This window comes from Vicugna pacos, chromosome 4, assembly GCF_048564905.1.
Source record: "Vicugna pacos chromosome 4, VicPac4, whole genome shotgun sequence".
NCBI lineage: Eukaryota > Metazoa > Chordata > Mammalia > Artiodactyla > Camelidae > Vicugna > Vicugna pacos.
Window position 1 is genome coordinate 39,712,397 of NC_132990.1, and position 27,835 is coordinate 39,740,231.

General features: G+C 38.8%; 1 protein-coding gene across 1 annotated transcript in view; it reads left to right on the forward strand.

Annotated features, from left to right (window-relative positions):
• The window catches only part of TMC1 (transmembrane channel like 1), a 317,967-nt gene that overhangs the window by 253,469 nt on the left and 36,663 nt on the right, over nucleotides 1–27,835 (forward strand). Inside the window, exons 10-13 of the mRNA XM_072959593.1 lie at nucleotides 7,485–7,591; nucleotides 10,087–10,185; nucleotides 24,227–24,369; nucleotides 27,220–27,364. Coding sequence (XP_072815694.1) covers nucleotides 7,485–7,591; nucleotides 10,087–10,185; nucleotides 24,227–24,369; nucleotides 27,220–27,364 — 494 coding nt within the window. The remainder of the gene's footprint in view (nucleotides 1–7,484; nucleotides 7,592–10,086; nucleotides 10,186–24,226; nucleotides 24,370–27,219; nucleotides 27,365–27,835) is intronic.

Below are 27,835 nucleotides of genomic sequence, written 5' to 3' on the forward strand. Positions count from 1 at the left end.
CTGTGCCATCCCTTCCTTGCTTTATTTTTCTCCTCAACACTTATCACTATCTAAATGACTATATTTTTAATTTAATATTTAAGTGTTTACATGTTTAAGTGTAATTCTGTTTCATTTTATTTTCGGTTCATTTCTTCCAGTAGACATGAAGGCAGAGATATTTTGTTTTGTTCACTCCTGGATCCCCAGACCTAGAACATGCTTGGCCTTAATGAATATATGCTGAATAAAATTAAATAGCAGACGTTTTCCAAATGTCCACCATCCTAGGAAAGGCAAAAAGAAATTTAAATATGTCAAAAAGAGTGGACATCATGGAATTCTTAAGTTTTGACTGTGCAGCTAGAATATGGTACCTTGAGAGGTATTGAGAAACAGAGGGCCATTTAGAGCCTTAAGATATAGATACAATTTGTGTGGAAAGAACTCTGGATTTGGTTCTTGCTTTGCTGCAGATTCACTGTTTGACTCTGGGCCAGCCATTTAATCCCTCTGGGCCTCAGTCTACTCATTCATGAAATGATAAAAATGAATCTTGGTCAGTTATAAAATGTATCCCAAGAAATGCGTAAGGAATGATAGTTTAAATATATACATTTGCAAATTATTTCTTTTGAAAGTGCACTAGAGCAGGTTCCGGCCTATCTCAATAGTAATTTCATGCTCACTTGTGTTGCAGTAGCTTATTCTGAGTGGGAGAGAAACAGATGGAATTATTTTTCTTGCCAGAAATTGTACACAGGAATGACTTACACATATGACTGCCATCTATCCTGTGTGTCACAGAGAGAGACAGATTGAGAGCTGCTCAATAAGACTTTCAGTCATCTTCCCTCCTCCCCTCTTCCCTCAGAAGAATGGGAGTCAAGTTGGACAATTCAAGCAAATGTACATTATTTGCCACACTTATTATTTGATTAGATTGTCCTGAATTTTTTTAACTTTTTATGGTGCTTTGCCTTACTGTGGAGAATTGACCTTTATTTTCCATTCTATCAACAATCACCATAACAAGCAGTTACTGAGCGCTACTCAGACACTGCAAACATTATTTCATTTAATCTTTAACTTGCCTGCAATGGGCACATTAGCTTTCCATTTTAGAGTTGTAGTCAAATAACTGTCCCAGAATTAGTTATTAGAGGAGCCAAGATATAAGGTGAAGTCTTTCTGGGCCCAAAGCTTGTGCATTTCCTTATGTGGCATGCTGATTTTCACTTTGAAGAAGATTTTATAAACTTTTTCTTTTGTACCTGGTCCTAGAGGAGATTAGACCAGGACAACAGCAGAATAAGTAGCTATAGATTTCCTTGATAGTTAACTATTTGGGGAATTATTTCCCATTTTCTCATGTATTTATTTTTGAGTGAGTTATTTAATTATGTATTTCATATTCTATAAGATACTTAATGTAGTAAGATCTTAATGATAATTATAAGTGCACCAGGTACTTTTGGGCTACTGCATTAGATGAAAAGTGTGAAACCTATCAAAAAGTAAATTAGCAGAGTCTTTGGATTGGACTAACCACCTCATAGAAAGTGCCTTACCAAAGATAGAGAAAGCGTGTGTCTGTGATGGTCTTTCAAACTGAACTGAATAGAAAATGGGAAGAGATGTGACATGCAAATCAGTTTTTGAAAGCTTGAAGTCTTTTTGCCCCATTTTAGCCCTGTAGTTTGGGCAATTCTTTTTTTTAAAACATCTTTTATTAATTTATAATCATTTTACAATGTTGTGTCAAATTCTAGTATTCAGCACAATTATTCAGTCATACATGGACATATACCCACTCATTATCACATTTATTCCTCTGTGATTCCCTGTGCTATACAGTATAATCTTGTTTATCTATTCTACAATTTTGAAATCCCAGTCTATCCTGGGCAATTCTTTCATATTTAGGGCCATCTATTTCCACATGAGTTTCCACAGAATTTAGTTGCAATCAGTTTGAGATATATATGTAAGCATGTGAAATTTTCTACTTTATACTTTTGAGTTATAAATTATTGGAACAGTTAATGGAAAACAGACTTTTGCTAAGAGAGGCCTGCATAATTTACCTTCTCTGCAAATTTTTTTTCAGATAAAAGTAGGTTAAATATGTACCCCATTTATAAAATATATACTTTATATTATAAAACTAGTATAAATGCTTTTCTCTTGAAGAAATGGCCCTTTAATCTTACCAAAGTTTCAAAAATGTTATTATATTCCTTTCAAAAGTCAGAATTGGGGAAGGGTATAGCTCAAGTGGTAGAGTGCGTGCCTAGCATGCATGAAGTCCTGGGTTCAGTCCCACTCAGTGCTTCCTCTAAGAATAGATAAAGAAGTAAACCTAATTACCTCCCCCACCAAAAAAAAAAAAAAAAAAGTCAGAATCATCTAACGTATAATATCTCATTTAATCTTCTGAATAAGCTTGACTGAGTTGATTAATTGATTGAGCAAATACTCATTTACTGAGTGCCAGTCATTTATTAGGCATGTTTCTAGGCACTGGGGATGCACTACTGACAAAAACAGGCAAGAGTCGAACTTATATCCAAATGTGTTGATATGTGTGTGGGTGGGTGGAGAGATAATTCATAAAATATAAGCAAATAAATAATGAGGATAATTATGGATTGTGTTAAGTGGCAGAGAAACACTCTATGCTCCTCTCCCAAAAGTCTTTCTAATCCACTTTGCTCTCACTCACTGCTCAATCTCTAAATAAATACTAAATAATTTTTTAATGTGGTTTTAAAAGAGTCCCAAGTTACCAGCCTTGATTAAGTTTCCGCAGAACTCTGTCCAGCAATTGGCAGAATCACAAGGAGAACTCAAATCAAGTCTAAAACTCATGCTGTTTCCATCTTGATTCCAGTAGGACCTGGATCCATACACTAGAGTGGACCAGGAGCTTACCTGATGACTCCCAACTGTTTTTCATGTAAATAATAGATTTGATAATTTCTGCCACAGAGAGATGCTGTGAAGTTCATCACACGATGATGCCATTGAGTTTTACTGTCATGCCAGCCTCGTAAGAGGGCCCTGCCTAAAATTCTGTGGTTACTTGCACCTTATTAGCCACGTTGCATTGCATCTTTTGCTGAAGAAGCTGTACATTTCTACTCCCAGGAAATATAATCTCTATCCATTGTGACGCCAGCATTACTATTAAAACCATGGATTAAATCATTGAATGTCTTTCCAGCTGGAGATTACAAATCTTTCTCAGAATCAAAATCTTCTTCTCCCCAGTAGTAAATTATAGCATGAAAATTGAGGTGTGATAGATCTCTTTTTTTTAGACCAGAAATAGCTTTAGTTAGACAACTTTGAGCACAGAGTTGAAATCGCATGTTTCCCTGCTGGCCTAAGGGCTCCAGAAATATAAATTACATTTTCCACATTTAATTCCCTATCCGCAGACCAGTTTGAAAGAAACCGTGCTTTGAATCCTAGCCTAACAAGACAGTATTTATATTGTACTTTATAGCAGGTGATTTAATTGGTCTTTTCCTATTTAGAAATGCTTGTATTTATCTGCTTGTCTTATTACCTATCTGTTCAAGAGGAAATTATACATAATAACAGACTACAAATTACTTTTCCTTAGTAATAAATAACCAGAGGGAGAGATGAAACTTTCATATTCATTTAAAAGAAACACTAGAAAATTCAGGAACAAGAATGTTGTATAAGCTTAAGGCTTCACTTTAATAAATACCAAAGACTGTTTTAATATATTAATAATTCACTATGGAAACAGCATTTTATTAGTTAGATGAAGGAAAAGAATTGGTCATTTATGGGCATCATCAAAATTTGTGAATTTGACCTGCCTTAGCTGATGGATGGATATTCTCTTTATCTATTCTTTCATGCACACACATTCATTGCATATTTACTCTATATAGCATAGTTTAAAAAAAAAAACTAACAACTATGATTCTGTGTGAGGAGCAGTATAGCACTGTGGGTAAGAGAGATCTCGATTTAGAGTCAAGCACCTAGAGATCAAGACTATCTAATTTAGAACTCTGGCTCCATCATGTACTAGATCTGTAATCTATAGAGTTAAGTCTCTGTAAAATGGGAGTACAAAAGATTCCCCTGGCAGGAGTTTGATGATGATTAAATGAATTAATACACAGAGATCAAATAGGTATCTGAAACAAAGATTCATAAATTTTAGTTGTTATTATTATTATTTACCAAATCTTGGATCAGTCAACTGCTGTGTTTAAGTTTTTGATTCCCCATCCACACAGTGGGACTAATAATACTTAACCTTAGGTTGTGGAGGCAGTGAAATGAGTGGATGCTGGTGAAGTTCTTAGTGTATGTAACTGACCATCAAAATGTGTTAGCTATTATTATGACTCCTCATTATTGTTCTTTACAAGAACAGATCAGTTTGGTCTGAGAGACTAAGCACATGGAAATGAATGTTCTTTTTAATTATGCTCTTTTAGCCACACTGTAGAAAGGTTCCTTTGTTAAGGAAATGCCTGTTTCAGTCAATACTCACTGGTAGGATAGAACCGCTGGGATAAATGAACATGAGGAGGGAAAATGTCTTCTTCACTTTTGTGCTGAGAAAGGGCAAGGGCATTTGGAGCTTTGATGTCAACCAGTTGATTTGTTTTCTTTCCTTTACGATCTTGGATCTTTGTTTTGTTATTGTTATTGTTTCCCCCTCTGCCATTGGCAGGTGTCACGCAGAAGGAACATTGTCCTCTGGATTCCTCGGTCTCTTTGACCTGTGTCTGGGTCTTTCCTACAATCACTCTTGTTTTCATGAAATCTATTTCCCTGCAGTTCATTTTCTTTATACCTAGGATTTTGCAAAGAAAGGCCTAAGCTGTCACTTCTCTACCGCCAAATAAAACGGTTGTCAAGACACTTCCAAGGCTAAAAACTGGTGTTTGGAAACTTTGGAGTCTAAAGTATATTTCACCCACAATGAATATGGATTTTTATATAGGATAGGGGGTACTTTCTGAAACATTATAATTTGCTTCTCTTTTTTTGCTTTTAGGTATATTTACACTCTATACTCAATTTATGAAGCTCATTTGCCAGGGGATGTGTATGGGTGTCTGGGAAAAGGTGGGCTAATTACAAGAGGAAAAACTGTAAAATGCCAGTAAGGAGGGAAGGAGGGAAGGATGGGCCAGCATCCTGTGCTCTATACCAGAGGGTCTTATGTGTGTTTCCAGGGAAAAGCCTGCCCTGGATACCTAGAGATGAGTGTTCTTCTCCAGTTAATGAGTAACTGTAATGACTAACAAGCTGGAAGTCCATTGCCTTCAATAAAACATGATGAGTGAACCTGGCTGAGGCAGTCCTTGGGTAGTTGTTACCAGAGAACATAGATAACAGCCATGAAATGATCTGAAATCACTGGAAGCCAGGTGGATGATCAGATAGCCTAGGAGGGGAGGATCTGCCTCAGCATTTCTGCAGACAGACCAGTGCATCTGATTACAGCACCTGGGGGCCGTGTTGGTCAACACCACACACTTCTGGAAATCTTATAGAACTCTATACAAAGTGAAATGAATCCAAGTATTCAGACTTAAAACTAATCAATTTTTTTTCAAAACATCCATTTAGACATTGAATTCCTTTTAAGTTTCTATAAAAACTGCCACTATGTTATGGGAATAAATAAGATAGTACTTAAAGAGCAGACTAGGTTCTGGAAATAGGGGTCTGACCCTTAAGTGAGCTTGGCTTCATCTTAGCAAGCAGAGGCTGAATGAAATTTGCTCCCGAGAACCTCCCTCCTCCTGAAATAATGCTTCCTCATCGGTAATGCTTCAAAGCTAGCGGCCCCAAGAAAACCAGTGGTCCCTGGGGTGTTTGGCGAAATGAGTCAGGAAAGGGCCTGCTGCATTGGGTAGCTGAGGATGTTCACTGAGTCTTCTTGGGCAACTGAAAATGAAACTCGAGGAGACAGGGAAAACTAGTAACTTGATGTTGGACCTTAAGTGATTATCAAAGAACTTTGGCTTTTGTTAATCAATGAAATCTCAACCTGAGACTCAAGTTCTTGTTTTTAATTCCTTTCCCATTCTCTGATTTAAGAGAATGCTTTTGTTTTTTCTCAGTCGATGAGCATTGCACAGATCACTTCCCTTTTCCCTGGGGTGAGTGCGAGCTGACAGCACATTCTTGCCTATCTCCTCCCAATTCAAAAGGTCAAGTTCCCCCTGCCCCACCCCTACTGCTTAACACCTGCCAATGACTTCACATCACATTTAAAATAAAATCCTCACCTTTTACCTTTCCTTAAAAGGTCCTATGCACTGTAGATTGGCTTCTTTCTTCACCTGCATCCATCACCACTTTCCTTTTTCACTGCACTCCAATCACACAGCCCTTAGGTTTGTTCCTCAACTGTCCTGAGCTCTTGCCTCCCTCACAATACTTACTCCTGCTCTTTTCTCCACTTGAGCTGTTCTTCCCCAGCTCTGGTAATTGCTGGGGAAGTTCCTTCAACTTGAGGACTCTGCGCAGCTGTTACCTCCTCTGATAGACCTCCCTTGGCAAACCTATCTAAAGCAACCCTTCTCAATATTTCACCTTCTTCCCTCCAGGACTTATCTGGCTAAATTGTTATATATAATTTTATAATAATATAATTACATGCAATATGATATCTATAATGTATAATATATAATACATGTCATATGCACATATATGATACATACATATATACTGTATCATACATATTATATACATATAATAGATGGTATATAATATTACATATAATATGCATATATATAATGCATAGATTGTGATATATATTATAATACTTTTATATTTCATTATTTCTTTTTAAATTATTGCATATTTGTTATTTCTACACCTCACTAAAATGTAAGTTGTATTAGGGCAGCAATCCTGTCTCTGATACAGTATTTCACATCCAAGACAATTCCTGACAAGATATTTTAAATATGTGAAGAGTGAATAAATGGACTTCAGCTTCTACACTGTAGCTGTGAAATGCCACGTACACAGGAGAACAGCACAGAATGGTCTGTAGGAGGACCATCCATAAAAGATGTGGTCAACTTTTCTGAGAAGAACATTGCTACTGGAGAAAAAGGAGGAAAAGGTGCAGTCACTATAATGATAGCTAACTACTGACCAGGTGTTGAAGTAACCACTTTACGTAAATTTGCTCATTTAACTATTAAGTCAAGGAATGATATGGGCTCTTCAAATAGCAATCCTGGCTGCTGAGCAAAAGGCAGCTTTCTCTTCAATGGGCTCTAAAGACATAGTCTACATCTACGTAATAGAGAGCCCTTCCATCATGTTAACATTTTCTCTTCCTGGATAGAAAAAAGAAGAATTCTAGAGACTGTAAAAATGAAAAGAACCAGTGTGTTGCCGTGAGAAGATTTATTTGGGAGGCCCTAAGATACAGCTTTTGTTTTGACCTCTCTTTCAAACTTTTATTTTCTTTTAAATAGGTCAGTTTGGCTCATCAGTGGCCTCCTACTTCCTCTTTTTGAGGTGGATGTATGGAGTAAATATGGTTCTCTTTATCCTGACATTCAGCCTTATCATGTTGCCAGAGGTAAGATTCTGACTTCCGTTTTACCAAACACGCTGAAACAAGCTTCTTATGCAATCACTCTACTAGAGAAGTTAACTGGCTACCTTCACTCTTAGAGTCATAGTATCTGTAACAAAGTTAATCTTCAAAATGGTGCCCATGAGCAAAAGGTATCCTAATCCTTGCTCCAAAGGGTACTGAGCCTCCTGAAATCATATATAAATTGTTGTGTGTATGTTGAAATGAGCATTTTTCTGTGTAAAAGTTCATGGATTCTGTCAGATTCTCAAGGTTGTCCCTGTGTCCAAAATTAATTGCTCAAGAGGAAGACTTTGGCATCTTGTGAGGTGCATGTATTTATTTTGCCAAGTTTGCTTTGGAAGAGATGCTACTTAATGCAACTTAGGGCATCCAGCTTTTCTATCTGAAGAAACACTAAGTGAGCAAATTTTTCCAGCTATAAAGTAAGATAACCACCCCCATTGCCCCCTCAGACAGCACACATACCCAGAGTGGGATGAGGCAGTTCTCTTAGGACCAAGGTCAGTGAGAGAGGAAAACAGATAGTGGGTTTAGATTGAAGAAGGCAAAGCCCAGAGCTGAGGGAGTGTGGCGGGAAATGGGGGAGATTCAATCAACTAAGACCAAGAAGCAAGATTGAGGTTGGGGACTTACCCATACGAAGTTAAATGACTCTGACCTCTTTGGATGCTTACCATACAGAAGTTGAGTTAGGCTTTTTTTTTTTTTTTAATTTGGACAGATGTGAACACCAATGAAAACACCACCACAATCAAGATAGCTAACATTTCTATCACTCCCCAAGAGGTGCAAATTTTGAATTCCCAATTTATCCCTTCCCACCCTCTTCACTCCCTGGTAACCATAAGTTTGTTCTCTATGTCTGTGAGTCTGTTTCTGTTCTGTAGGTAGATAAGTTCATTTGTGTCTGTTTTTAAGATTCTACGTATAAATGATATCACATGGTATTTTTCTTTCTCTTCCGGACTGACTTCATTTAGGATGACAGTGGGTTAGGCTTTATCTAACCTACAATTGGTCTTTTCAGGTATCAGTATTTCAAAGCCAATTTGTCCAATACAGCATTGGCAGCAGCCAAAACTAATTGCTTTGAGTGACTTTTTATCCCACACATGCTGCCTCCATGTGGAGGAAATTAAAGGTTGTAGCTAATTTATTACAACTGTTGGAAATTGCAGGATACCTAATAAGTAGTGGAGGGAGCGAACATGTGTTCTAGTGGATATACTCCTAGAACGAGGAAGCATACTGGTTCTGGGTGCTTTTTTATGGACTGTGTTAAATGCTGAGAGGCATCCTGTTTTCTGGGCATTGATTACCAACTCCAGCAAAAAAACAAAAGAGAGCTATTGGGCTCCCTGTGTGCTAGCTTTACAGAACCACCAGAGTCCAGGACTGGTCACCTCTTGGCAACAATGCTACATTTTTCAGCTGCCTTCAACCAGCAGCCTCACTCATTATTCCTCTGATGCATTTGCCCTTTTGCGCAAAGTTCCCATATCCCTGGCAAGCCAGAGACCCTAGCCTTCTCTGTTTTCTGTGGTCTCCAACTTTGGGGCAAGATAGCATGAGTAGAACCCACCCTCTGTTCTTTCGTGTCTCAGGAAGCCAGAGGGGCTGCAGGGCTGCCGAGGAAGCCACTCAGCTTGTGTGGAGAGAGGGAGCAGGGGCGGATTTGCAGCCCTCGCTCATTCAAGCTCCGCACCCAGGTTTCTGTCTACATTCCTCCTCCTCCCCGGCCCCAGCCCCACCCCCAGCCCCAGGGAAGGGATGCTTTCAGGTCACAGAAGAGGCATCTGCTTGGCCAAACATGCTCCTGCCCTGGGGCTAGAGGGTATCTTTTCCAGTTCTCGCCAAAGCTCTGGTGTGACGCTACTCTTGCCCAGTCACTGGGGGGCTCTGCCCTTAATAACGTCACTTCTAATCTGATAGCACAAAGTCAGGGCAGTAAAACTGAATGAGTGGTGAAACAGCTGTCACCGTAGGGTGCAGTCTTCCCCCTAGTTGACACCTTCTAATTGTATGAGTGATTCTCTCTACTCCCCTCTTCCTTGACATGAGGGAGAGACTCACCCTCCACCCCTAAGGCACATTCTCATCTGAAGATGTGGGTAGAACTGTTTTCTTGAACACTATAGTCCCCAAAAGGCCACCTCTCTCCTTCCCAGACTTCCTAAATGAGATCGGTTTGGAGGTGGTGGTGGGTAGTGGGGCTCTCAGCAAGCCTCTGGGCAATGTGGTTGGCCCGACTGCTGGTGGTCGGCTGGAGGCAGAATGCGGGGTCCTTGGAGTTCTCTTTGTTCTTAACTCTGCATTTAGTAGTCAGTTACCAGAAAATGGGACCCCACATGGAGACCCACAGAGTCCCCATGAAAAAGTTTCAGAAGTGCTTTTGAACGAAACCATTTGTGATCACATGTGTGGCTCAGACTTCGTTTCCAATTGTTAACTGTTTTCTTTATTTCTCCATGCAGTACCTCTGGGGTTTGCCATACGGCAGTTTACCTAGGAAAACAGTTCCCAGAGCAGAAGAGGCATCGGCAGCCAACTTTGGTGTGTTGTATGACTTCAATGTAAGTGTTTCCACACAGCTGTGTTCGTAAGAGGACAGCTTTTCCCATATTCTGAAACACTATAGCTTCCTCTACTGGGGCTGGATGAAGGTCTTAAGAGAGATGTCCCTGCCCCCTTTAAAACAAAAATGAAAGAAAGGAAGAAAAAAAATTAATAGGGTTTAGGAATGTGATAATATGATTAAACGGGAATATAGAATACTGAATGAAGGTGAGCTCAGAGTTCAAAGACTTCATGCAAATATTCTCTCTGGCTTTGGAAAAGGACAAAAAGAGAGTTTGCAAATATGCTTTTTGGGAAATCCTTTTGGCTTCTTAGGGTTTTCATCTTTCATACTAACCCCTTCACTTCCTAAACAAGTATATTTAGCATTACTGAATAATCAATACTAAATAAAGCTGAATAGTAAATCGTAAACAATACTAAATTCTAACTTCTGTGTAATATGGAAAAGAGTATCACTTGATCGTGGTACCCAAATGAGCATCATTGCATTGTAGCACTAAAATGAGTGTTATGCTTTGAGCTCCCCTGGGTGGGGATTATTGTTAGGGCAGAGACACATTTCTGCCCAGTGAAAAATGATTTTAGAGTGTGACTCAAAAGTCTGTGACAACTATTCAACATTCTTTTAAAAACAGTGTCCAGATTAGAGATATTTGGAAATATAAGGATGAGAAAGTAGCACAGTGGAGATTGGGGATTTGATAATTTAAGGAATTTTTGAAGAGTAGCAAATGAGAATAAAATTTTACGTAGACTGGGGAATGAAGGAAGGAGAGAAAAAACAAAGTCTTCATATTATAGTGTTAATACACATATTTCACAGATGTTTTAAATTCTACCCTCAACCTCTCTAAATTGTGAGCTTCCCAAAGAGGGAATCCCATCTGCTACATCCTCTTTGAAGCCCTTAATGTAACACTCAACCAATAGAGGCTTAATGAATCTTATTGACTGGGAATCCTGAGCAAGGAGGAGGGCTTGCAGAGCTTTGAGATCAGAACCAAAGAAATTAATTGATGTGAGCAGAACCTGCAAATGTAAACTTTAGGAAAGGTTTCCAGCCTCTGAGTAAATGAGGCAGCTCCAGAATAAGCAAAAGGCAGAGTGGCAGCCCCAGCTTGGTGGCCTTTGGAATCTTAAATCACGCCTGTCAGTTGGAATTTTCTTTTCAGTTCATCACTTATTTATTGACTATAAAGATTCACTGCTTTTACAGAAGTGAATGTGACATGGTTCTTGACCTCAAGGTAGTGATGACAGTAAAAGAAAGATACATAGGCAACTAGTATACAAGGTGTTCTGCACGTTGTAAGATGAAGGAGAAAAAAAGATACTGGGGAGCCCTGAGGAGGCTGTTGTTAATTTTGCTGGAGTGGATTCAGAGAGGAGATGGCCTCTGAGTTAGGTTTGACGTCTTATCTTTTATTTCTCCTTCTTCCATCTCTCTTTCTCTCTCTCCTGCCCTCCCCCCTCATTTACATTTCACATGATGTATTAGTATGCACCCCCAAACTAGTTTTATTTCTCATTCTCTTCCTCTGACTAGCAAAATAATAAACTTCCAGTCTGGTTAATAAGAGAAAGAACTAATAATACTATTGGTGTTTTCTGATGTTTTAGTCATACCAGAGAAAGGAAGAACTAGAAATACGAACCCAAGGCCTTTTGACTTTTAAACATATATATATTTTGAAGTTTGTACATGCATAAATTGGTCAACTAACTGAAATTGAAAGTTTTGCGAAAAATGTTCATGTGGGATTTTAAAGATGTTAATCAGTTGAAGACAAGAGGGAGGAGTCCCTAAGAGAGCCGCTAAGAGGTGGACAAGGGTCTGGGATGTGAATATAGGAGGAAACTAGGGGAAAGGTGTGGGCAGTAACTGGGCTCCCTGAGATTTTATTATTGCCCTCGACAGCTCTCTCATGGTCAGTGTGGTGAAATACTGTGTGCCATGTAGAGGAAGTTGGAAGCAGTATCCTATGATACTCATTTGCCTTTATAACCCTAGGCCAGCCTGAAGATGATTCTAAGGCAATGAGAGACTATTAAAAAGTCAAGAAAAAAGTCATCAAAGTGATATTATTTACTTATTTCTTTCTTAGTTTTTCTGCGTACCGTGATCACACATTATTTCATACGTTATCACGAAAAAAGAGTTTTAGCAATAGAAGTGCCCTTTGAGATCTTCCGTCCCATTTCCCACATTATAGAGTTAGGGAAACTTTGAGTCACAGAAGCATGTGAAAGGTTTTATGGTTAATAAAAGCCTCCTAATCTAGTGTTCTTTCTATATCCTGTATCACATCAGTAATTTTCCTGTCATAATTTCCAGCAGCCTTCTCATGGGTACTTTCTGGAACACAGACTGACTCCATTTAATGCTGTATTTCACAAGGGGAGAAGGAGTTGAAGCATTTAGGTCCCATTTTCACCTTCCACAATAAATAAACAACCCCCAAATTAGCTTCGTAAATAGAAAGGTTCGATATTTACCCTTGCCTGAATTCTTTACTCACTCCTCAGAACAATTACCTCGTAAAGGTGCCCACTCTGTATTAGAAGATGTTGTAAGCTGACATCCCAGTATTTCATCTACCATGGCACCGTGGAGGAAACCACTGACCAGATATCCTTGAGATCCCTGGAAACTCAGAATTCTGTACTTCCAAAGAGCCCAGAGATGCTAGGAGAAAAAGACATGCTTCAGGCCCAGGGGAGAGATGATTGGTGCCTAAAGGGTCTAATTGGAACATGGATTGGTTTTTTGCATCTGAGAAGATTAATGTGCCAGCTTAGATAAACAATGCCATGTATATGCAGGTGAAGAGAAGCAGAATCAATTCATAGAACTCTGTATTTAGATGCAAGCATGACCTCTTGTGGTAGAAGAGCTTAGGATGGAAACATTCAGAAAACCTTTAGGGTGGGGGTGGCGAGGTTGTGAAGAGCTGCTTCTCTGTTGCGTTTCATGGTAGAATCTTGGAACTTCTCTTTGGACCCCACTGGAGGTATACCCTTTGGCTCAGTGCTCTATCACCTGTAAGCATGCATCATAACTCATCCAAATTCCCTTTAATTAAAAGCAGACAAGTGCTATTTGACGTATGCCAGGTCAGGCAGTCTTACGGCTTCTCAAAGTCACAATTTACAAAGCACCATATTTTAATTTATTTATTTATTGAGTACCTAGTGATGGGCCTTACTGAGCAGGAGGAAAATATATTTTATTAAAATAGTCAGAAATAGAGAGATTGTCTGATGTGTATGCTATGAATCAAATTGGCAGAAATAGTATTAATTGAAGCAGTAGAATTAGAAGAATGAACTTAAGTCAGTAAGAAGATGATGTCTTTGTTGGCAAGATACTGGGAGACACAAGAATGATGTAGGAATGATAAAGAGGAAGAGATTGATAGTCCAGTAAGGGAGAGAGAGGGAGGAACTGAGGTGGAATTTGGAATGAACTTGAGTTGATATCAGACAGTGAGATCATATGGGTAAAGGTTTGAGTTGTGAATAAAGGGAAATGCATTTAGCTTTCCAGCTTGAGAGCATTTTGTACATTGCACATGGGGATAAATGGTGAGTCAGCTTTGCCTCCCCTTTTCCGCTGGTCATCATAGATGTGGGAGGTAGGGGGAAGCCCGAGAAGGGGCAGGAGAGAAGAGTTAACATCCATTATGTGTTAAGCAGGTACATACATTAAATCTTATTTTCATAACAACCCTTCAAGGTGAAGATCAATAATCTTTTTATAGCTGAGGAAAATTGAGACTCAGGGAGGTTAGTTTCCCAAAGACAGCACAGATAATTGAAGGAGGCATTGAAATTCAAACTGAAATGTGGCTGATTCGAGTGTAAAATTGTTTGTTTTACTCTAACGTATCATCCCAAGCTTGTTACTTCTGCCCACTTTTGCCACATCTCTTTCTTGAGATCTGTCCTCAAAGGAGACTGTCACAGACATTCTCAGTGTTAACAAACAGCAGTTCAGTTTCTTGTTTGACCAGCATCAACAGTTCTTTTAAGTAGGGATCTTCCAAAGCGAGAGCATCTTCTCAGTTTTCTAAGTTTCTTCATCTCTAATTGACTGGCCACATTTAGAAGATGTATTTTTGTGATTCACATATGGAATGATGCATCTTTCCTTAAGGAATACTTCGTAGTCCAAATGCATCTTTATTTTCAGGGAGCTCCATTTTTTAAAATTGAGGTAAATTTGACATACAACATATTAGTTCCAAGTGTACAGCACAATGACTTGGTATTTGTATATAGTGCAAAATGGTCACCACACTGTCTAGTTAACAACTGTTGCCATACATAGTCACAGAATTTTTTTCTTGTGAATAGAACTTTTAAGATTCACTCCATCTACCGAAAAAAAAAAAAAGCACAACCTAAAAGTTGAGAATTACATTTTATTCTGCAGTCTTACTAAGGACTATAGCCTGGGATGGCAGCCTCTTACGTAGCTCTGAAGGACTGTTCCAAAGAGGTAAGGGAGATGTCAGGATATACAGGAGTTTTTTCTGGGGAAAAGAAACAGACAAAAAACCATGTAGCTGAACATCAAAGGATTATTGCTAATCACAAAAAACAGACATTTCAAATTATTGATTTTTAGTGCTTTTCTATGTATGAGAAGATGCAAATGCCTAGGCTCATTGAAATTATTCTTTTGATAGGCATGTTAACTGTCTGGGACCAGTATCCTGTCTTTTTCTGCCCTGAGCTCCTTTCAGGGCTTACTATTGGAGGTGGCTGTAGTGGCTGATGGCCTGATAGCTGCAACATCCTCTGTTTACTGAAATGACAAGCGACATTCTTTGTCCACAACTCTTAGCAACTTTCAAATATGCAATATAGTATTATTAACTATAGTCGCCATTCTGTATGTTACATCCCCATGACTTACTTATTCTATAACTAGAAGTTTAAATAAGTAAACTTCACCCATTTCACTACCTTTTGAAAGAGATCTGAGCAGCATACCTATATGGCTGCTATATTGTTGTTGTTATTTATTTTCAGCAAGCTTCAAAGCATGCCCACTTTGCCAAAGCCATTCTCTCAACTTAGCCCATGGCTGGCTCAACAGAGACTGAAGTCCTAAATCATAAATAATTCCTTGGAGAGGGTGAAAGAATGACCCCAATTCAGGCTACTAAGCCTCTTGGGGACAAATTGAAGCTTGTAGATTTCCAAATTCACCCAGAAATATGACTCTTCCCTGGAATACAGAAGTCCTAAGCCTGAAGGGGTGAGGAGCCTCTCATTTGTATATGTAATGAGACTTTTTTAAAGACTTCACTGAACAAAGGCAGGTGCCGCTCAGGCACATGGTCCTGGGATTGGCAGTGTCTAAGGGCTGTTCATCTCTGACTCCAATGTTTGCTTCAGATCTCTCTCATTCTATAGGCTCATTAGGTTTGACTGAAAAAAAGAGGCATCTTAACTTCTGCTCTCATTCATAGGTCCTTTCTCTTGCTCCATATAGGCTTCTTAACCTGCTACTCCTGGACTGTTTATGACACATCCATGGCTTGTGATAGGAAAGATCCCTGGGTCTGCTTTTAGCTCTGTTGTTATCCTTTTGTTTTCCTAAACCTGAACTGATTCCTCAGGGTCTACTTTCTTTGCTTCAGCAACAACTCCCCATTTTCAACATCTCCTTCAAACTATACCTGTCAAACAAAAGATAAGCTTTATTTTTGCACAAGTTTGGGATGCCTATGATCCTGATTCCCTACTTACAACATGAAAACGTTTCTTCTTTCTATGATGTGATCATAGAAACAAGTCTTCTCATTTAATTTGGTGAATATTTATTGAGGGTTTGCCAGGTGCCAGGTAGTGTGCCAGGCATTAAGCAGAGGTGAGCAAAAATCAACAAAGTCCCTGTAAAGTAATCAAATAATCACAAAAATAAATTTAACTACATCTGTTCCAAGTGCTGTGAAAGAAAGCTAAGCAGTATTACGAGAACATATATCAGGGAACTTGGTTTGTGGACTAAGAGAAGGAAATAGATAATAGCAGAAGTTTTCCTGAGAAAGTAACATTTGAGTTGGGCTTTGAAGAGCCAGAGAGAAGGAAGAGGCATTCTAGTAGTTGAGAACAGCATGTGCAAAGGCCCTGTGGTAGAGAGTTGACTTATTTAATGGACAAAATAAAGGCTAGTCATACTAACGTTCAGAATGTGAAGGGACATCAGGAACAGATGTCATTGGAGATATAGAAGGATATTGGAATATGTGGAACTCTCTAGAATCTAGGCCATGATAATTTATTTTTTTCTCAGAGTAATTGAAAGTAATTTAAATGAGTGGTGGGTGAATAGTGGCATTATCAAACTTGGATTTTTGGAAATGTTAGAGATTGGAGAAGAGCAAAATGAATTGAGGAGACCAAAGAAAATGTATCTACTAATACATCAAGGTGAAAGACTAAAACTGTTTGGAAGAGCTCAGTTTACCTGGAAGAAATTTGCTGGTATCTAAATATTGGCTGCCAGGCTAATAGATGAAAGACTGAGCCATTGAGTTAGATTAGAACCTTGCAACCTATTAAATTATATTCTGTAATACAAACAAGTAGCACCTAGCTATGAGTCTAATACATCTGCTGTGATGAATAGATTATTTAAATTTACAAATATTTTAAAGCAAGTCAGTAAAAACTCTATTCTGTGTTTCTGCATCATATATCTTCAATGGATATTATTTGCTTATACATTGTACTTGAAATTATTTACATTCACTAATCTTAAATATTTGAAATAAAATGTATGCTGCTCATACAGGATTAAAAACTTCTGAATTCTTTTTTAAAAATTAAAAAAATTAATTTTTTCCAAGTAGTATCAATATTTTCTCTATGTTTTTGGAATATTTTTATTTATTCAAAAACTTCTTTTAAAATAGATAATACTGTATGTGCAAGACTGGGACATTGTGCTATACACTAGAAATTGATACATTGTAATTAACTGTACTTCAATTTAAAAAATTTTTTAAAAAGAAAAAAAAAAGATAATACTAAGGCAATTTCCAGTGTAACCTGTGTCTACATAACCACATGCACATCTCTTTTCATGTATGAATTCATGTTTCATGACTTTAAAGAGGTAGGTAGAGTTACACTGAACAACAAAACTCTATAATATAAGCCTTTTAATCTCCACCTTGTGAAGCGAAAGATCATTTTTCCTATGTGGGAAGAAATCACCCATAGCATCTCATTTTATAGCACTGAGATTATTTCATTTTGTAAGAGTGTTAGGCAGTTACACAGTAGGAAAAATTAAAGAGTTTTGTCAGATGCTTTGTTGGTGTTTTGACTCATTTAATCCTGAATTAAGAACTTTATGGTCATGTTAATTATTGTGGGTTTTTTTCTTTTTTCTTTTAATTGAAATATAGCCAGTTTACAATGTTGTGTCAATTTCTGAAACAGCATAATGTTTCAGTCATACATATATGTATATATTCCTTTTCATACTCTTTTTCATTATAGGTTGTATACTGCAAGATATTGAATATAGTGTGCTATGCAGTGGAAACTTGTTGCTTATCTGTTTTATATATAGTAGTTGGTATTTACAAATCTCTAACTCCCATTTTATCCCTTCCCACCCCCTTTCACCCCTGGTAACCATGAATTTGTTTTCTGTCTGTGAGTCTACTTTTTGTAAAAGAGTTCATTTGTGTCTTTTTTTTTTTTTTGACTCCACATGTAAGTAATATCATATGATGTTTTTCTTTCTCTTTCTGGCTTACTTCACTTAGAATAATGATCTCTAGGTCCATCCATTTTGCTGCAAAGGGCATTATTTTATTCTTTTTTATGGCTAAGTAGTATTCCGTTGTATAAATATACCAAACTTCTTTATCCAATCATCTGTCAATAGAAGTTTAGGTTGTTTCCATGTCTTGACTACTGTAAATAGTGCTGCTGCTATGGACATTGAGGCGCGTATATCTTTTTGAATTAGAGTTCCTTCTGAATATATGCCCAGGAATGAGATTGCTAGATCGTATGGTAAGTCTATTTTTAGTTTTTTGAGACATCTCTATACAGTTTTCCATAGTGACTGCTCTAAACTACATTCACACCAACAGTGTAGGAGGCTTCCCTTTTCTCCATACCCTCTCCAGCATTTATTGTTTGTGGACTTTTGAATGATGGTCATTCTGACCGGTGTGAGGTGATATCTCATTGTAGTTTTGATTTGCATTTCTCTGATAATTAGTGATATTGAGCTTTTTTCATATGCTTATTAGCCATTTGTATGTCTTCATTGGAGAATTTCTTGTTTAGGTCTTCAGCCCATTTTTGGATTGGATTGTTTGGGTTTTTTGTTATTAAGTTGTATGAGCTGTTTATATATTCTGAAATTAAGCTGTTGTCAGTTGCATCATTTGCAAACATTTTCCCCCATCATGTGCTGTCTTGAATGATTTACTCTATTTTATTAAAATGGGTAGTAGAGAGCATCATAACAGAAAAGAGTGGTTTAGATGATCACTTGAAGGAGCTTAATCTAACTGACAATTACTGATGACTATCAGAGCAATTTCTCTGTTCATTCAGTCATTCCACAAACATAAATTGAATGTGAGATGCTGGGAATACAAAGATAACTGATATATATTCCCTGCCCACAGGGACCTTATGCTCTAATCGGATGTGTGAACACATAGTTGACGTACAGTGTGACAATGTCAGGCTAACAGACACATGTCTTAGGCACATAGAGGCATAATGAAGGGAGGATTCAGTGTTGAAGTTTACTAGAGTTCTGAGACGACCCAGTAAACAGTAACTCTATTTCCCATAATTTGAAAGGCAAGACCCATTAATTCATTTACTGATCAGAGGAGTCACTGTACCTTCCCTGGGGTGGAGTAAGTAAAGAAATAGAGGAGGGACTGGATGCATTCTGTCTAGTGAAGCTCCCTGCATCTGAAGGAAATGACCATTTATTTCCCCATAACAACTTGCTCTGGTCTAGAGGTTGGCAAAGGCTTTAAAAAGGTATCTTGAACTAGTTTTAAGGAAGAGTGGGATTAACCTAGGCTCTGAAATGGGGAAGATAACTGGGAACAGTGTTCCAAGCAGAGGGATTGGTATGCACAAAGGCACAGAAGCAACAAATGGTGTTATGCGCTCAATACCCAGCAAAGCTGGTATTTAGGGAGAGAGTAGAGTAGTGAAGATGAGTGTGTCATACAGAAACAAGGGTATAATCATGGAAGAATGTTTCATTCATTGTTCTAAAGAATAAGACTTTATTCTCTAGCAGTGGAAAACACAAAGGTTTTGAAGCAGGGTGGAAATATGGTCAGAGTTACCCTTTAGCAGATTCTTTGTGAATGTGGTATGGGTCTGTTGGTGTCAGATGGAGGCAGAGAGGCAGTGATGTACAGAGAAGGGATCGGTATCAGATAGGGTAAAGAGGTAGAAACTATAGGACTTAACAAGTGGCTACATGGGTCTAATGAGTGAAATGACAAGATAATAAAAATATCCAGGTTTCTGGCCAAGGTAAGTGAGTGGGTTGGTGGGTCATTCCCTGAGATGGGAGGAACAAGCAGGTAGGGGGAACTTATTTAAAATGTACTGGATTCAGGGTTCATGGAACATCCAGGTGGAGTGAGATAGTTAATGGGCACTGGGCATGGGATCTAGAATTCCTGCCGTTAGCGTCAGTTGTAGACCATGGCACAAAAGGCAAGTGGAAGTTCTCGTTACAGAAGCCAGCATAGTTTAAAAGGCATTGAAACATAAGGAAAAGAATTCAGTCATGGATTTAGACAGACCTGGGCTTAAATCCTACCATATACTACCTGTGTGATATTCGACAGCCACTTTGAGCCTCTTAATTATCATGTATAAAATAGTAGTATGAATCCCTATCTAGCAGGTTGGTATAAAAAAGTAATTTTGCATGCGTAAGAGGTTAGCACAATGCCTGGCACATAGTAGCTGTTTAAGAAATGTTTTTTCTTTAAATGCCTACTCAGGGTACTTAGCTGAAAATGCCCATTTCTTGGAGGGACAAGAAAACAGGAAGAGGAACCCTGACAGTGAGAACATAGTATCCCTGAGCCAGAAAGAGGACTGGGGCACCAGCAACATCACCTGTCTGGGAAGGAAGTAGGGGGACAAGGTCACTAAAATATGGAAGGGCACCAAAAGAAACTGTCTGCTTCACAGCATTTAGAGGGCCAGCGTTCACTGTCTAGAGTCCTATAGACAGACAGAAGTTCATTCCCTCCACTGAAAATTAGAAGATCTGTGAAGGCTCAGCCCAGCTTCTCCTTTGTAATCTACACGCTCCCTATCTAAGGACCATATAGCATCAGTTTTACAACTCTAGATCTGGGTTGTAGCAAAAGGAAAAGAAACTCAAAAGAGGTGAGCAAAGCATGAGGCGGAAGCTTGGTGAGTCTGGTTGGAGAGAAGGAGGGCAGCCACGGGCTGGATCTCAGCAGGTACCACATAAGTGCCAGGCTGGCTGCTGTTCCTGTGAAGTTGGCCGAGGTTTGTTTGGGGTGTTGTTAGCAGTCTCACTCCTTGCTTCTCTCCTGTGTCCCCAGTGTATCAGGTATTAAGTGATGTCATTCCCTAGCTTTCATCCACGCTTGAAACTTTCTTTGACACTAGGGTATAAATGACCTATAACAGCTCAGAGGAAAGTAGAAATACACCCTAACTAGAGTGGTACCACTTCCCCTTCACATATGCTCAGCAAGCATGGTTCAGAAATTACAGCTTCCTTTCCCACCAGTTCTGACTTCATGATTTTTCTAAAAAAATAATGGTCTGACAGTTACTCCAAACTAAAAAGGCTTGTTAAGAATGATGAAACTCAGTTACCATCTTGGGAATAGAATGTTGTCTTTCACAGTGAGTATTTATTTGTAGTGAGAAACACCAAAGGGATGGAATTCTAATATAATTTCAGGTACCACATTAAGGGGATATTTGTATGCAGAACATTTTTAGGGGCCTCTGTAATCCAGTCTCCCACTCCATCTGTGTACAGTATTTGGCAAATAAGTTCTCGATAAAAATTAGTTATATCAATAAGTACGTGAGTTGATTCCTAGCGACCACGTCATCTAAACATTCTGGTGGGTATGTGTCGGTGACTACAGCCTAGACCAGCTGCAGCATTCGAACAGAAATTAGTCTTAATAGGCAATGTGCAAGCATGGAACCCGGAGTTGGATGGGAATTTTCTGTGCTCATTTGAAACTTGGCTCTGACTGTGGTTTCTCTGTCACAGATTTTGGGATGGGCGAGTGCTCCCGCAGGGAAAGCCGTTTGCGCTGACATGGAAACCGAATGGAACCTTGGCTAGGCTAGGAGTCCTTGCTATTTTAGTCACTTCCAGATGTCTACCGTGGGAGTCTTAAGGGGAAGATGTGTGGCGTGCGGTGGGCCCACTGGGTGGAAAGGGAGGGGGTTTCCTCTTTTAAGCCTTTCACCGTGTCTAAAGCCGCCCCTGAATATGCCACTGAGATGGATTGGATAAAGCTTTAAAACACTGAGCGCTTCAGCAGTACCTCCTCTTTCATTTACATGCTTCACTACTTATGTAATTTTAGTCCAACTGAAGAAACCTTTGTGAAATAATCAGGATTCCAAAGAAAGGGCCCTTATCCCTTTTGATTGTGCTCTAATATTGGTGAAGTTTCGGCCATTCAACGTACACTGCGTGGTACATACACCGGATGAGTTAGCTGCCCCCGTAGCTGTTGGGCTAACCTAACAAGCTCACCAGGTGCTTATTATAGATCTACTTTCTCTGTTATTTTGGAGGTGTCTTTTAATCCCAGTGCTGTCATTATGAATTAGGAAAAGGTGTTAGGTTGTAATGTTTGTGTATGTGGAGATGAGGCCTTTTGAAATTTTTTCAATAGTGGTGTCCAGGTCCTTTCCAAGAGGTCTAGACACCACTCTGGACACATCCAGGGGCCTGGGGGTCTCTTGTTTCTTTGTTTTCCTGGGTAGACGTGGCATTAGCATGATACACGACTTGGCAGGTAAAGAAAGCACAAGTAAAGCAGTATAGCACAGTGGTGAATTATACGGATTTGCCCCTCACAGCAGCCACTTCAAGAGCGTTCTTGTGAAGACTCTGTGAGATGAAGTAAGGTGTTCAGCTAAATGCGCAACAAGATTTATTGATTGCTTTTATTTCTGAAACCATTATCACCAAGTATAAGGATGGTGGCAAGGAAATGAAGTAAGGATCAGTTGCAGGGAAAAATAGAGGAGTTTGGGGAAATGATGTGCATTGTACTTACGGGGAAAAAAGAAACAGTTCAGGCTATCTTTAAACCAAGGCAAGAGGCCAAGTGCCTATACTTACCAGGTTCTGTTACTGTTGCCCTGGGATGGAAAGGCCAGTCTGACGGTTTGAGATGGGGTAGAAGGAGACTGAATTTAAAATAGCTGAGAGGAAGCAGAGCCCTTAACTAGATGAGTATGAAACAAGAAGATGTCCTCAAACTGGGTGTGGGGATGTCCTCCCAATGGTTATTATCCTGGGATGATGCTGGGTCTTGAGCAATTGGCCATTCCATGTCTATTTGGTTTCTTATCTTGAATACGAGATTAGTCTACTTGCTTCCCCTATTTAAAGTTTCCGTTAGTTGTTGAGCCCCCTATTTTCTTATGGTTGGATTTGTTTTCTCTTGAGCTGAAAAAATGCGGCTATGGACACAGGGGTGGTGCAGGGAAACACTTTGGTTTCTGCCTACACACCCTGTCATCCTATCCTGACCCTGTTTCCTCCCATGAGCTCTTCTGAGATTTTCCAGAGATTTCTTTTTTCCTGCTTATTTTTACAGAGTATTAAAACATAAATTTGCCACAAAATTTGAAAGCACTAGTATTTTCTAATCTTTTTTGGCCTCTGATTAGAGCTAGGCATGAGCTTTGTTTAAGGTAATTTTCTAAATCACGTCTCTTAATTATTCCTCTAGGAAGTAGCATCCAGGAGATTTTTTTCCCTCTTCCTCTTTTACCCTCCTCCCCCTATTCTTCTCCTACTCTCTTCAGGAGGGGGCTTCAAAGTCCCTGGCCTGGTATAAATGATGTTAAAGGCAGCCAGTTGGATATTCTAAAGTTCAAGAGTGACTCACTTGATCTCAAGAGGAAGCCTCACATTGGCACTTTATTATCTTCTCACTTCACAAAGCATAGTAGTTTTAAGTTATTACAGAGAGATGAAGTCAGAGAGATGCTGGGGAAGTAGATATATAGTAACACAGAAACAATGCTTCCAAGCTAAGACTGAAAAACCCAGTGAATGAGAGGAGAGAAAGATAAAGAGAATTACAAGGGAAGCAGCATCAAAATATGCCCGTGTTCTGTGTCTAGAGAGCAGTTACTCAGGTGGCTTTGTAAGATGATGATTCCAACCCTGGCAGATAATTTTTAGGAAAGAGCAAATAACTGCATGCATAAACATGCTTGTTATTAGAGATGAATTGAAGGTTGGGCAGATTGGTTCCAATGTCATCTCATCTGTTCCTTGTTTTTGCTAAGTGTGAGCTGAGACATGGCCTCTGTGGTTTACAGAGAACCAATCTAACTGTGGCTCAGGTGACTGCAAGTGGAAACTTGCCATGACACTTTGAGGAAGCACGTTTCAGATCCTCCCCCCAATATTAAGCAAGCTCTTAAAATTATAAATCTGACAACACCATGAAGTGTGTTTTGATGTTTCAATCAATGGGCATTTCACGGTAATGGCTCCACAGCTGAGCAAGCCTATATTTGGTTAAAAATTTGGTCTATTTACAAATCCTTGAATTTTAAGTGAACCAAGAGGCTTTCAATCGATGTGGCAGCTGAAAAACTGTCGCTTCTTAAAGCAAAACGATAAGCTTGTGTCAGAGCCATCTCCCAAGTTTGAAAATTAATGTTATTTTGTTATTCCTTTTAAAAGTCGATCTTTTTTCTTTGAGTTGCTCTTCACAGCATCTAAGTGGCTTTGTTGTTGGATTTTAGGGCTTGGCTCAATATTCTGTCCTCTTTTATGGCTATTACAACAATAAACGAACAATTGGATGGATGAATTTCAGACTGCCACTCTCCTATTTCCTGGTGGGGATCATGTGCATTGGATACAGCTTTCTGGTTGTCCTTAGAGCGTAAGTTTCATTGGTCTCTTGGGGAGCTAGCAGTGATTTCTAGAATCAAATGGGAAAATTAATTTGAGAAATGGATATAATATCTTCCTGTTTCATGTCTAGAGAATGCAGAGTATATAAGAGATAAAATGTGGTTTTAATACTGACACTAATGTCAGACTATGTCTCCCAAACGAAAGGGTTGAACACAAGTGCAGGCCTTTGATCATCTCACTGGGTCGCACTGATGGTTGTGGGCCTATCCTGTGTTGAAGCATGTTTTAAAGTTGTGCCTTTTTATACTTCAAGGTGTGAATCAACATTGCAAACAAGACAGGGAAAGAACTGCTGGTCCCTCTTTTTGTGTGCAGAGAGGTTTGTGATTTGCAGAATCAGCTCAATAGGCAGAACCTGTTGTTCCCTGTTCATAAAAAAACAAAACAAAAGAAAACCAGAATAACCACTCAGCCATGTTATGCCAACCAAACCAGCTTGATTTAGGTCCCTGCCTCTGGCAGGGGACCTTCAGTTGCTTATTACCTGATTGACAAGTGGTTTAAGCTCATTGGCCTGTATGGCAAGACAATTCCAAAGCTTGTCCCCAGGGCTAGGAGAGCCTAGCTGACTCCTAGCCCTGGGGACAAAGCTTAGCAGAAAACCAATTGATGAGATGTAAATGATTGTACAGAATCCTTTATCATCTCTTCCCCCCACCCCTCCTTTCCACCCCCAGACAAATTCATTTTTGGAATAAACATGAGAGGATTTATCGGATACATGACTCAGATCAAGGGAAACTGAGTTCTGACGTCAGCTAGGCAACTGATGGGCTATTCCACCTTGCGCATGTTGTTTGCCTCAGCATCCTCATCCACAAAGGAGGCAAATGTCTATTTTTGATTACTTAATAGGGAAATTAGGAGGAAAATTAGATAAAAACCCAAGAAAGTACTTTGAGTTTTAAGATAGGATGACTAACTTTATTGACCCAGTACTCTCCCAGTTTTAGCATTGAAGGGCCTGTGTCCTGGAAACCCACTCAGTTCCTGATAGACCAACATGGTTGGTCACCCTAGTTTTAGACCCTTTCTTCTTTCACTCTTTCCTTCCTTGCAAATGATATGTTGAGATTGCTTCTCAACAATATAGTAGTTCAAAGGTGTAGCCCCTCTGAAAAAGGAAGAATTCTCGTTAAGTATGTACACTTCTTACCTCTAGAGACAAGAGATGGAGCTGTACGTGGAACATTTTATAGCCATCTAGGCCATCTCTCAGCAAAAATGTGTTGTGACTGTAGTTTGTCTTCAATATCCTTCCTTTCTCCTTTTAGTAATCCACTCCCTTTCTTGTCAATTCCCACATGCTTGGTGTTCCCAGTTGGTTTGTCCGGCTAGAGCTCCTTTCTCTAGAAAGCTGTCTACAGCTACAGAATTTTGCCAGTGACAAAGCTCCACTCAAAATTTATCTTCCCAAGTGGTTAGCTTTACTTGAGGCCCTGCCCTTTGCTCAGTGACAGTGCAAAAAATAGGCGATGACATCTTAACCGAATAAATAATTTTCTCCTTAAGTTAAACCATCAGAAATGTTTTATTTCAACTCTTTTTGACCTACAAAAATGCATTTTATGTCATCGTGTCTTAGCTTTGGCACCAGAGTGAAGTCAGAAAACCTAAGCCCTTGACCCACCTCTGTGGTTTATTTCTGGTTAGTGTTCAGCAAATCACTTCATGATTTTACCCTTTAGCTTCCCCATCTGCAAAAAGAGAATAATATTAATGACCTTGAGCTCTTGTTAAGTTTTTGAGAAGGACAGATATGATAGTACACATAAATACTATTTGCAAAGGGTGAAGTGGTAGACTGATACAGGGAATAATTATTTTTGGTTATTTTTCAAACACATTAGCCCATTTAAAATATATAAACCTCTGTTAGGAGTGGAACTAACAGTGGGGGAATTTAGGTGACCTTAGAGATGCCTGCTAACCTACAATGTCAGCTTTACGTCATTGTGCCCCTTCCTTTTTCAGTTCCGTATCAGTATTATATTTAAAAAACCAAAACCTCATGAGACAATTTTATAATATATATCACATGAAATTTTAATTTTGCTACTTAAAGTGATAAGGGAAAAAAAAGGAAGTGAAGTAAGTGGAATATAGATCTCTAACCACTGAAATAAACCTGTAAGTAAATGCATTTTAAACTCTCCAAGCAAAAAAAATATATATATATGTATGTTAGAAAATCACTGATTAGAGTATATGTAGCCACTTGGCATTTAGTTTGCATAAAAATCTTGATTTTTGGCTGAGAGCTGTAGAGTATGGAAAATTTTCATACATTCTGTGTACGCACTCCACAGGGGAGATTCTAAGAGGAATTGAAATCTATGTAGGAGTTTCCTGACCTGACCTGATTAGGCCAACTTCAGGCTTCAGGAGGTCTGGAAACCACTAAAGTTGTATACAACAATTTAAGAGTCTATACATATTTTTTCCCTCTGGAGGGTCTCAATGGTTTTCATCAGATTTCTAGAGTTCCTTATCTCACAAAAGGTTGAGAACTCAGTATATGACCTTTAGAAAACAGCTTAGGAAAACAAATAAATAAAAAGTACATATTTTTGTATAACTTGCTTAATTGTTAAAATCATTAATAATCAGTAGTCTTTTCATCTTGAAGGCCTGAAAATTAACAGTTTAAAAAATTTAAACAAACCAAAAAAATTTTAAAGAAACTTTTATTTTCTGGTTATTAGAACAAACTTGTTTGAAAATGTATGTCTTTTAGATATTGCTTACCCAGTTTCCCTAACCTCTCCCTTTCTGCTTGTATTCTGGCTGCTGGATTAAACTTCCTGTTTTACAGGATGACCAAAAATATTGGTGATGATGGAGGTGGTGATGACAACACTTTCAACTTCAGCTGGAAGGTGTTCACCAGCTGGGACTACTTGATTGGCAATCCTGAAACAGCAGACAACAAATTCAACTCTATCACAATGAACTTTAGGGTAAAGACACCAACTTGAAGAGCCTTTTCTTGGTATTTCTAAGAGTAAAGTTGGAGCCATTTGAAAGGGTCTAGGTAGCAAAGTATCTTGACAGTTAAAGGCAAGATTAACTCATCATTTCTTCCCACCAGGATCTGGGGAGGGTTCTGATTCTGACTGGAAAATAATTGATTACCCATGATAGTACTGTTTCTCCCTAAATTTGGTACTAAAACAATGCCATTGGCTTGAAATAGCTGACCATTAGTAATCAGAATCAGATATTTTAAATAATAGAACAATGCTCACTAATTATTTACAGGAATACATTAGCCCAATATTTAAAATGACTCTAAAGTATTATTTTGTAGTTTTAAAAAAAAACTGCACTAGAATAGGATTTAGAATGAAGACTATCTTAGTATTAGATCAATCAGAGCTTGTTTGTAAGACTTCTCCCTTCTTTCTCTTACCTTTTCTCACTTGCTGGAA